This window comes from Melospiza melodia, chromosome 6 (assembly GCF_035770615.1).
Source record: "Melospiza melodia melodia isolate bMelMel2 chromosome 6, bMelMel2.pri, whole genome shotgun sequence".
NCBI lineage: Eukaryota > Metazoa > Chordata > Aves > Passeriformes > Passerellidae > Melospiza > Melospiza melodia.
In genome coordinates this window covers 3,725,967-3,736,817 of record NC_086199.1, presented here as the reverse complement: position 1 = coordinate 3,736,817, position 10,851 = coordinate 3,725,967, and the positions used below count along the sequence as shown (strand labels likewise).

The window sequence follows — 10,851 nt, the reverse complement described above, 5'->3', positions numbered from 1 at the left end:
TGTAGCTGAGGAAGAACTGTGTGTGTCCAAACCTTGAGTGCAATCACCAGGATTCGTTTCCCAGGTCATTTTGGGGGTGAGGGAGGGAGGGAGGGAGGGAGGGTAGGAATATCCATAATTATAAATATTTGAAGGCAGCCAGCTGAGAGTTTACAAAACTTTTTGTGTAGCATGAACACGGGAATTTCAGTTCTGGCCAGGATTTCTGGTGGTGATCAGTGACCTGGGGTGGCCAGTTTGGGCTGCCAAGGAGGAGCCTGATTGCAGGGCCCAGCCCTGTGCTGAAAATCAGGTGCCTGTGCAGGGTCAGGGTGGGACACCCAGGGTGGCTTTGTCACCTGGGGAAACTCACGGCCCCCCTCTCACAACTTCCAGACTTAAGATGTAACTAAACACAAATGGTTTGGGGTTTTTTTGGTTTTTTTTTTTTGGTTTTTTTTTTTTTTTTTCTTCTAAATTTTATTGTATTATTGCAATAAATCTTTAACAGTAATTTTTTTTTTAAAGTTGTATATTTATGACTGTTACTTCTGTGTGGTTTGTTTTTCACCGTGCTGGGCAAAGTACACAAGAATTTCCAGCCTTGGAAGCATCACAGGGACCAGACCTGTTACAGTGCAATCATACAGAGGTGGAATAAGCAATATCCATTATAAAAAATACTCTTACATAAAATAACTGCATCTCCATGGGAGCAGGGGTGGAGTCCTGCACAGCACACACACGCACATCCCTCAGTGTACATGTAAACCTCTTGGGTGTGCAGGGGATGTTTCTGCAGGTGGGGGATTCCTTCTGCAAGCAAAGCTCCTCATTCCAGGCTGATTTCAGGGTGCAGGAAGGTGCCCACCCATCTTTTAGAGGATGGAGTTATTCAAGTGAAGCAGTGACAGGGAAAGGCTCTGCCCAGAGGCACTGGTGGTTCACAGGCTGCTGTGAGCACACCATGGAGGACAAACCACCCCTCCCAGTCCATGTTTTGTGATGATGGGATGGGGAGCACCGATGGCTCTGTGGTTCCTGGTGCTGGACACTCAGGGCTGGCAGCAGCAGCCAGCTGGGGCTGCACACAGAGCTGGCACTGCATGGCCTTGGTCACAGCACAGCCAGGTCTGGGCCCGGCTCAGCCCCTGCAGACGACGCTCAGGCCAAGTCTGCTTGGCAGCACCAGCAGCTTTTGTCCTCTGCCCACCCTGGTTTGTGGCAGGGGAGCAGCTGGAACTGTCCCCACCTGTCCCTACCCCAGGACTGCCTGGAGCAGCCAAAGGCAGCTGGGAAACAGCCCCAGGTGAGGCTTCAGCACCATTCCCACCGTGCAGGAAGGGGGAGTTGAGCCTCAGCTTGGATCTGTCAGGGCAGTTTTGTGCAGCTGGGAAATCCCAGAATGGTTTGGGTTGGAAGGGACCTTAAAGCTCATCTTGTTCCACCCCCTGCCATGGCAGGGACACCTTCCACTGTCCCAGGTGGCTCCCAGCCCTGCCCAGCCTGGCCTTGGGCACTGCCAGGGATCCAGGGGCAGCCACAGCTGCTCTGGCAATCCCAGCCCAGCCAGGAATTCCCAATTCCCAATCTCCCACCCATCCCTGCCCTCTGGCACTGGGAGCCATTCCCTGGCTCCTGTCCCTCCATCCCTTGTCCCCAGTCCCTCTGCAGCTCTCCTGGAGCCCCTTCAGGCCCTGCCAGGGGCTCTGAGCTCTCCCTGGAGCCTTCTCCTCTCCAGGGCAGCACCCCCAGCTCTCCCAGCCTGCCTCCAGCCCTTGGAGCTTTTCCTTGGCTTTCCCAACAGCTCCAGGGGCTGCACGGGGCAGCCTCTGCAGGCCCTGGGTCCAACAGCAGGAACTGAGCTCTGCTGCAGCTTCCCAGGGTTTCTCCACAGGGACCAGGGCCCAGCAAAGGGAAAAGCTGCTGCAGAACAGCCAGGATGGAGCAAGAGCCCAAGCACAGGCAGCTGCCCTTTCACAGGGCTGTCCATGCCAGGAGAGCCCCAGAGCTTGATGAAAACTGGAAGCTTACGGACAATGGAAATGTTGTTACAACTTCTCTGCAGGCCTATCTGGAGATTCAGTCCAGACACTCCAAATGCTCCCAGGCGGGGAAGTCAAGCACATGGTGCAGTCCTTCATCCTCAGTTCTAAACACTGAACTTTGTAAATCCAACACTGGATTTTATTTTTTTTTTAATTGCTTCTTAGGAAAAAAACCCAAAACCCTGACATTCATCAGATTTGGCTTCTCCCTGAACCATCCCTTAAGGAAACAGAAATCTGCATTTTACAATGGTACAGGAAAAAAAAAAAGCCTGCAGGCAGCTCAGCATGGCAACACTCAGAACCAACTCATTTCTGGATGTCAAATCCTGCTCTGTGAAACAATTTTTAACAGCAATGCTGTGCAGGAGGGACAGTTCCCTCAGACAATGTAATACATGATGTATAAACCAGCCCACGCTCCCCAGGCAGCCTGGGGGCAGGGCAGGGATGGGGTAGGGACAGCAAATTGTCCTCTGGCTTTACCTGCTCCAGGAACAAAACAGCCTCATGATATTATTGTATCCTCATTTTCCCCCTTGTTCAACAAAGGTGACCAAAATCTCACACCCTGTTCCAAGTAAAATGACCTCACTGGCCCCTTATCTAATTACAAAATATTTTCCTCTGCCACTCCATTCCAGCCTCACAGGGACTTTCCTTGTTGCTGTCAGCCTCAAGTTTTCCAGGGTCTTGGGTGGAGGAGCAGGAAAGCAGCTTCTTTCCCTTTTCCCCTCATCAGAACGGAGCCGAAGGCTTTGGATGCCGACGGCTCTGGCAAAACAACAGCCTGGGGGTGGCTGTGCTGCTGGTGCAGGTGCAGCTGAGGGAGCAGAGGGGTTTGTGTGAACCCGAGCCCCGTCAGAGGATGAAGTCAGGGGTTGAGGAGGGATCTGCTCTTCCTCTCCCGGGTTACAAGGTGGCCACACCCTTCGGTGAGATTCCTAATTTCATTCCTCCTGCTTGTCCTCGTGTCTGCAGCGCAGGGAGACTGAGCAGCTCCGGGACGGGTGGGTGACACCCGGTGGGTGGCAGGAGCAGGTGAAGGCAAAATATAAACCCAGCACATCCTTTCAACCTCCCTGCAAAGCCTGAGCTCACCAAACCCACATTTCAGGCTGTCAGGGCTTGATTTTCCTTCTCCCACTGTTAAAGGCAAGAACAAAAGCCTTCAAACCCTTTTGTCCTCCTCATGCTCCAAACCTGTGTGTGAGTCACTCCCTGCGAGCCCAGGGCAGGGGGGGTGGCTGGCTCGGCCTGGCCCCACAGCCAGCAGCGTTCACACCTCGATCCGGCAGCAAGGGACAGAGAACAGCATGGGCCACCCCATCCCTGCCCTTTCCAGCAGAGGTGACCCCATGGGAAGGTGGCACCAGGTCAGATTGGGAATGGTGAGAGCCAGGAGTCCGTGTGTGCCCTGAGAAGGGCAGAGGAGCAGCACCAAGAGGGGACAGGAGGGAGGCGGCAGGGCCAAGGCAGGGCTGCCACGCTCTGCTGGGCTCCTGGGGCAGCTGCTGCTGCCCTGGCCAGGCTCCATTGCCACCTTCCCAACCATCCACCCTGCCAGGGCTGCAGCAGGAGGCTGAGGTCTGGCCCACAGCACTGCAGGACAGGAAAGGATCCAGGGAAACTCTGCCACACTCTGTGCTCCCGTTCTGAGCGTGAGGAATCGCCGTTCATCCCACACAAAGCTCTGGACTCCCCTGGAGAGCACCAAGCCACGGCCCTGGGAGAGGCCAGGGCTGCAGCAGGGCAGGCAAAGCACTGCAAGGAGTCTTCTGCAAGGGGAAAATCCCACACAGAGCTGATAGGGAAGCTTCCAGCACACCACAGAGCCAAGGCAACTCCACACTCATCCTGCTGGACCCACACCGCGTCCTCGAGCATCCAGGTATCAGGGCAGGCGCCACACAAGAGCCAAGGAGCAGCAGGACCAGAAAGTGCACCCAGCACCAGAATTCCCAATGAAAGGAGCCCCTGCTGCAGGCAGAAGGAAAAGCTGGAATCTGTGATTGTTACAGCAGGGAGTTCTCCAAGTACTAGAGATCTGGGGGGGTATTTGTTCCTTTGTTAGTAGGAGGAGAGGTTTCCTAGAGAAAGCACATTGAGCGTCTGAACTACAGCACAGCACCAAGTTTCTGCCACGTGTTTTACAGCATTTTTTTATTTTGGGGCAAAAGTCTTACAAGAGAAAGTCTGGTAAGGCAGATCTAGAATGCACATTTTATTTATGTGTAAAAAAAAAAAAAACCCAACCAGACAACATGGGTAAGGTAGACAAGAACTTTTTTTATATTCTGACTATACAATAATATTCCTCTCTTTTCTTTTTTTAATCCACTGCCACGCTACTATAATGGATCTGTTCTATAGTCTAAGTTTCAGGTTGTCCAGTTAAGTTGTCTGCAGCTTCTTTAAACAAGTTGACCTTTACCTATTTAGAGTTTCTTCTCAGAAACATTCATATATTATACAGGATATACAGATTTTGAAACAAGACACTTAAAAACACACACACCTATAGCCGCAACACTGGGATAGCTGCATTGTAGGGGTTACCTTGTTCAGCCAGCTGTAGACTCTGTATGTACAATTAGTTTTTATAGTGTTATTTACAGAGATGGACTAAAAGCTCTCTTTTAATCTAAAAGGTAAAGGCTCTTGTGTTTGAGTATGTGCAGTTTCATAGCCCTGTGGGGGGAAAAAAAAAAATAATCACGACAATTATATACACTGTAAACAGCACAAGGCATGAGAATCTCCTCCTCCTCTCCCAATCTCAATCTTGCAGGAAAGTGTTTGTGCACTAATATTCCTCTTCCACCTCTGCTCCAGCTCCTCGGGTTTTCTTGTGGATGGCGCGGTTAAAGCTGTGGCAGGCGGGGACCCAGTGATTGTCATGGAGGCCCAGCTTGCAGCCAGGGATGCCCTTCTGGGAGCGGTGGCAGCACATCCAGTAGCCAGGCCCGTAGGGCAGAGCCTGGCAGTAGGGCTTGGGGTGCCACCTGCACAGGGACACGTCCCCCTTGACGTATTTCTTCTTGCACTGCTTGCAGGGATCCTCCCGGTAGCGAGGGTCGCGCACCCAGCGCGAGTCGGCCGGCCTGATGTTGTAGTACTCAATGATGAACTTGAAGTAGTAGCAAGTGCATTTCAGGGCAACCAGGCTCCTGGTGGGAAGCAACCCAAAGATCTTCACGATGATGTGGTGAGGCAAGAAGGCCATGTACTGCTGAGGCTCCAAAAGCTGCTGGATTTTAAACCTGGTCTCCAGAAAGTCATGAGAAACCTGCCGCTTTAGGCAGGAGGCATCAAGTACTTGCAAAGCTCCTTCTGTGGCAGGGACAGAAGGGGCTGATGGCTCTTTAGGGACACTGCTGCTGACACACGAGCTACCAGATGCCAGAGCATCCTCATCCTCGTTTTGGGCTACTTCCCCTGGCTTCTCCTGGGGACCCTCCCACCGTGGCTGCTGCTCCTGAGCAGCAGGCTGCTCACCCTGGAGGAAAAACAGCCTCCCTGGGAGCGAATCCTCACCAGAACCAGAGAGCTTCTCCTTCCTGCACCCTTCCTCTGTCTTGCTGACCGATATACTGATGCACAAGGGCTCCTTCCTAGCAGGATGCTTTGGGAAAATTCCAGGCTCCTTGGACGTACAATCAACAGTCGCGCTCGTGCTCTGCAGGGGATCCGGTGGCAGCCGGGCAGCAGCAGCGGGACAGGGGGCCAGCAGGGCCCTGGGGGGCTCCATCCGCGTGTCAGCGTCACTCCTGCCAGCTGTCATGGCCAACACCGCCTGGGCAAGCCCCGAACTCACATTCCCCACCCGGGAATCCAGCCCTGAAGGAAACGGCTGCGGGGCAGAGGCGCCGCCATCCCAGAGCTCGGTGTCACCGCAGCGACCCCCGTACCCATCCCCTGCCACCCCTGCCTGTCCCTGGGGCGGGCCCCCCTTGCCCAGGTGCCCCTCGGGCCGGGTGCCGCTGGCCAGGAGCACCCTGCCCACGTTCCTGCGGAAGCTGTTGTTGCGGGAGAGGCTCCCGGCCTCGCTCTGCCGCCGCAGGCACTCGGACTCCAGCCTGGCCACCATGTCCAGCACGCGCACGGGCTCGCCCTGCGCCTCCGCCTCGCACGGCCCGCCCGGGCACGGGGGCTCGGGGCCGGGCACGGCGGGCCTGGGCTGGGGGCTCAGCCTGGCGCCCGTGCAGCTCTTGGCACAGTCCACCAGCAGGGCGCTGGCCCGCTGCTCCAGGAACGCCACCATCTCGATGACGGACAGCGAGCGGCCCGGGAAGGCGCCCTCGGCGCCGTCGCCGCCCGAGTGCACCGAGCAGTGCTCGACGCCGCAGGCGAACGGCTCCGCCTGCGAGCACCTGGAGTTGGCCTCCCTCATTCTTTCCAGTTGGATTTTGGCTTTTTTAAGATCCACCGATTTTTTCCTGCGCTTGGCCGTCCTCCCGTCGATGTCCCACGTGCTCTTGATTTTCATGGAGCCCGTGCGGGTGCTGCCGCCGCCGCTGCACTGCTGGGCTGCAAAGAAGGCGATTTTCTCCTTGGTGTTGCCAGGTTTCACCACAGCCCACACATCCAGAGGTCCCTCCCCTTCTTCTCCCTGGTGGATCGTGGCAGACAGGGCGTTCTTCTTCTCCCTCGCGCTCGGAGCGTCCGCCGGGCCCTTGCCGTTCATATTGCACATAGTATTTGGATAAATAATCCCCAGAAGCTTCTGAGATGGAGCCACCAGGGAGGGTTTTGGGAAAACGCTCAGTTTGGTGCAGTTGGTGAATTTTTCTCCTTGTGCTGGTCCCTGGTGGCCTCGAAGGGAATCCTGGCTTATTTCTGGGGATCGCTCTTTCTTCTGTAACTTGAGATATGGCTTTAAGTGCATACCAGAAACCCTGGAAAAACAGAGAGGGAAGAAGTTATAGTTGCAAAATATGCCTGTCTGGAATTAGAGAAGGTGGCCCAGAGCAGGCACCAGCCCACACCTCAAGAAGAACCACATGAGAAAGGAAAAGAGCCACCAAGGCTGCAATATCCACCCCTGAAGAACTTCCTGCAGCAGGAGAGAACTTCCCATTAGAGAAATCTGTTTCCAGGCAGTTGCAAGGAGAAATCCTCCAGTTTAAGTTGTATCAGTTGTGAAAACATAGCTAGTGGTTCATTCTTGAGCTAGAGCCATCCTCCTGCCTGCTCATTCCTTGATCCAAGGCAAGGCACACACGGGTCCCAGGCTTTATCTGGACATCAGCTACCACACACGCTCTTTTCAGTAGATAAAATGTGGTTAAAGCTCAAAAGAGAAATTAGCAAGAGTAATTATAATAATCAGAGATCCCAGGGGATATCTAATCTCCTCCTATCACCCAAAATCACACAGTGGTTTGGGCTGGAAGGGACTTTGAAGCTCATTTTGTTCCACTTCCTTCCACGGGCAGGACGCCTTCCACTATCTCAGCTTGCTCCAAGTCCCATCCAACCCATCCTTGGAGACTTCCAGGGATGAAGCAGCCACAGCTTCTCTGGGCAATGAAACCTTTCCTTCAGCACATTGATAATGGCAAATTTGGTGACTTTCCCATAAGGGTCCTTATGTACTCATCAATGTCCCCCCAAAGTGACAGCAGTGTGACATCCAGCTGAGGACACCCACTCTCAAGGATGGGATTTCACACTCAGGAGCTGTGAAAAACCCCTTGGATGCTGCTGACAGTGCAGCAGCAGCCCCAGACTCCTCTGTCCTGTCACACCTCCACAGCCACCTTCCCTTCAGAGCTCAGGAATGCAGAGCCCAGGGCACTGCACACAGGATGCAACCACAGGAGACTCCAGGCTCTTCTCCTAGGAGCATCCCACAAGCACATACAGAGCTAACTACAGGTTATGTTTCCATGGCAATCTTTGAGCTGCTGCACTCAAAGGCCTCCTCCTCAGGGATGATCTGAGCTCAGGAGTGAAGAGCAGCAGGTTCAGAGCCATGTTCATCATGAGCTGGCACAGACACACTGAGGCACTGAACGTGTTCCCCTTGAGAGCCCACACCATGAGAGTTTCTTAAGTGTGGCAACTTTGTAGGTGTCTGGCCTAAAAACAGCTTTTAACTAAAAACCTCAATTTGTTGGTCTATAAAGTCCAACAAATTTATAAGTGATGCTGCCCAGGAAGAGGAAGCTCCAGGACTAGAAGCAGCTGAAGACTGTTTTCTCTGGTTCCTCCTTCTGCCTCTAGTGACAACAGGGGAGGGCAGGCACACAGATTTTGGGCAGGTACATCAAGAGGAAGGGCTCAGCTCACCTTTCTACACCTCTGTGGTCCAAGCAGGGCTTTGAAGGCCAGGAAGCAGCTGCTGGAAAGGCAGATGTCATGTTCCTTCCCTCTGGATTTTTCAGGGAGATCATCACCTGGCTCTTGCAACCAGACAATGCCACAACCACCTGCATCTCACCTAGAGACTGTGGGTAAGAGATCCCAGTGCTGCAGACACACACACCCACCCAGCCCTGGGTTAATTCTCTGCCTGTGTGCCAATTCCAGCTCCTTGGAATTGGGTCACCTCCCAGTTTAGTCTCCTCTGCAAAATGCAACTGAGCTACTTTGTTTGCCTCCTCAGTCGGATGCTAAAAGCTAAAATAATCTCATAAAAATAGAACTTCAGGGCGTTGGAATAGCTGCATGGAGAGAAAAATGGGAAAATGAGGCTGCTGGAGTTGGCTTTGGCCTCATTTTTCACAGGGGCTGCCTCCCTCTGGTTGTGCTTCACAGTGGAGCAGGGTCAGGCTGCTGAGGTGACCTGGCCAAAGCCCAGCCCAGAGGAGCAGCAGGTGAAGCACTGCAGCAAAGTGCTGCAGAGAACAGTGCCAGCAGCCTCCCCCTGCCCTCCCTTCCCTTCCAGAAGGACATTTCCCAGACTAGGGAGGGAAAAGCTCCAGTGGCTGCTCGCCACCGTACCCTGGGGAGAAGAGGTGAACACAATTAAAACACGGCTTTGCATGCTGAAATCTCCTGAGCCAGGGGCAGGAGATCAAATTTCATTCATGAGTTTTGTGCCAAGGTGTTTGAAAGATGAGCTGAGCTTGTTTTTTAAAAGGCTTTCTTCAAGCAGTTTTGAGGAATCCAGCAGGACAATCAGCTCAACACCCTTCATTAAGAGAAGCTGCAAATGGAGGTGAGAGAGCAGGGATTATGTGAATAAAACCAGAACCAAACTGGTTACCCCAACAGGCTCAGGGGACACGTTCAGCCAGCAGAGTTGGTTCAGCTGCTCCCAGCTATTTCTGGTCCATGGAGAAAGACAAAGGGTAAAGTTCTGCCTCACCTATTACAGATTTCTTGTTTAAGGTTATATTTCCTATGTTTCAGTTAGTCCCTGGCTAAGCCAACAATACCATTTAAGGTTGAAAAGTTATAATTTACATAACAAAATTATGCCTTAGTCAGAAGTTTTACTGCCAGAATAATTGCCTCATTTGAATTCAGCATTCAGTTCATTGCACATGTTTTAATGGATCTGGATTTAAAGAAAACCTTCATCTAATAACTTCAGACAGCTATAAAGAGCTCTGTAAACTCCACAAGACCAGCTGCCACCTGCCTCAGAGTTTTCCAGCAGCAGGGAAGAGAACTTTCATTTCAAAAGCCACTTTAGCAATGAGCCTTACCTGAAAGTGTCACTTGGAAAAAACGAGCCCCCAGCTCACACGCCCTTTGCTGTGGACATTGAGAATGAACTTTCAGGCAACCACAGCTCCTTCCCTGCACACCAGCAGCACATTTCATCTCTAGCTCCCACAATTAGAACAAGGCTTCCCAGCAGAAATTGCTTTGAAGATGAAGCAGAGCCCAGTCCCCACCCACAGACTCCCCCGTTTCTCAGGGCTGGCAAGCACAGAGCTGTGGCAGCTGCAGGTAAGCTTTTAAATATTTAAAACCACCAAAAATAGTTGTTAAAAGGTGAAGTCACATATTCCCTATGAGACTCCATTCCAGAATAATTCTGTTTGCTTTCCTCCACCCTTTAAGTTATCAAGCTCTCTAATTTTATCTTTAGAGACAACGACTCTTCAGAAGTCCACGGGAGCAAACATAAAAGGTTTTCAATCCCAAATGTGTGGTTTTAAATTGCTGATAAGAGAGAATTCTGCCAGGAATGATCAGCACTGAAACAACGAGCAGTGCTGCCTTTATACTGTTATTCCATCCTTAAGCTGATGAAATAAAGGGGCCAGTTTTTCTATTTCTAATCAGCCATGTCTGAAAAACAGGATACTTGCACTGCTGGAATGAGACTGCTGTTTTTGTAAGTCCTAACTACAGCTTGTTTCCACTGCACTTTTATCAAGCTGGTTACTACACATTGCTGATACAGAAATCTATTCCTTTCTATGAGCTCAGATACTCACACACCCCTCTCTCCCCACCCATAACCCACTGGTGGATTCCCCATCCCTGGAAGTGTCCAAATCCAGGCTGGATTGGGCTTGGAGCAACCTGGCCCAGTGGGAAATGTCCCTGCCCATGGCAATGGGGTGGAATGAGATGGGATTTAAGGTCTTTTCCAACCCAAATCATTCCATGATTCTACTTGCCAAGCTGGCCAGACTCTTCCAGCATCCTTTTGTGTTTATGTATGTTCTAAATCACAGCAGCCTAAAACAATAATATATTTGCTTTAGTGGAAACTCCAGAGTTGGAGGCAAAACTGGTAGAAAAGACTCAGTTTTCACAACTCCTTTCTAAGGTCCACAGAGAGCCTTAATTCCCCCTTCAGCTTACAGCTCAGGGATTTTGATGATGCCCTGTGAAGCCAAAAGATTTCCTCTGGCCA

At 52.1% G+C, this 10,851-nt stretch overlaps 1 protein-coding gene across 22 annotated transcripts in view; it reads right to left on the bottom strand.

The window, feature by feature from the left end:
• Window positions 1-4,173: 4,173 nt before the first annotated feature.
• The window catches only part of FBXO34 (F-box protein 34), a 40,541-nt gene continuing 33,863 nt past the window's right edge, over window positions 4,174-10,851 (bottom strand). For 15 of the 22 annotated variants that reach the window (XM_063159668.1, XM_063159671.1, XM_063159669.1 and 12 more), the window contains 2 exons: window positions 8,322-8,479; window positions 4,174-6,925 (listed from right to left, as the gene is read on the bottom strand). In XM_063159668.1, the coding sequence (XP_063015738.1) occupies window positions 4,834-6,925; window positions 8,322-8,467 (2,238 nt within the window). In that variant the 5' untranslated portion in view covers window positions 8,468-8,479 and the 3' untranslated portion in view covers window positions 4,174-4,833. The remainder of the gene's footprint in view (window positions 6,926-8,321; window positions 8,480-10,851) is intronic. The other 7 variants (XM_063159685.1, XM_063159686.1, XM_063159687.1 and 4 more) reach the window with 1 other exon arrangement.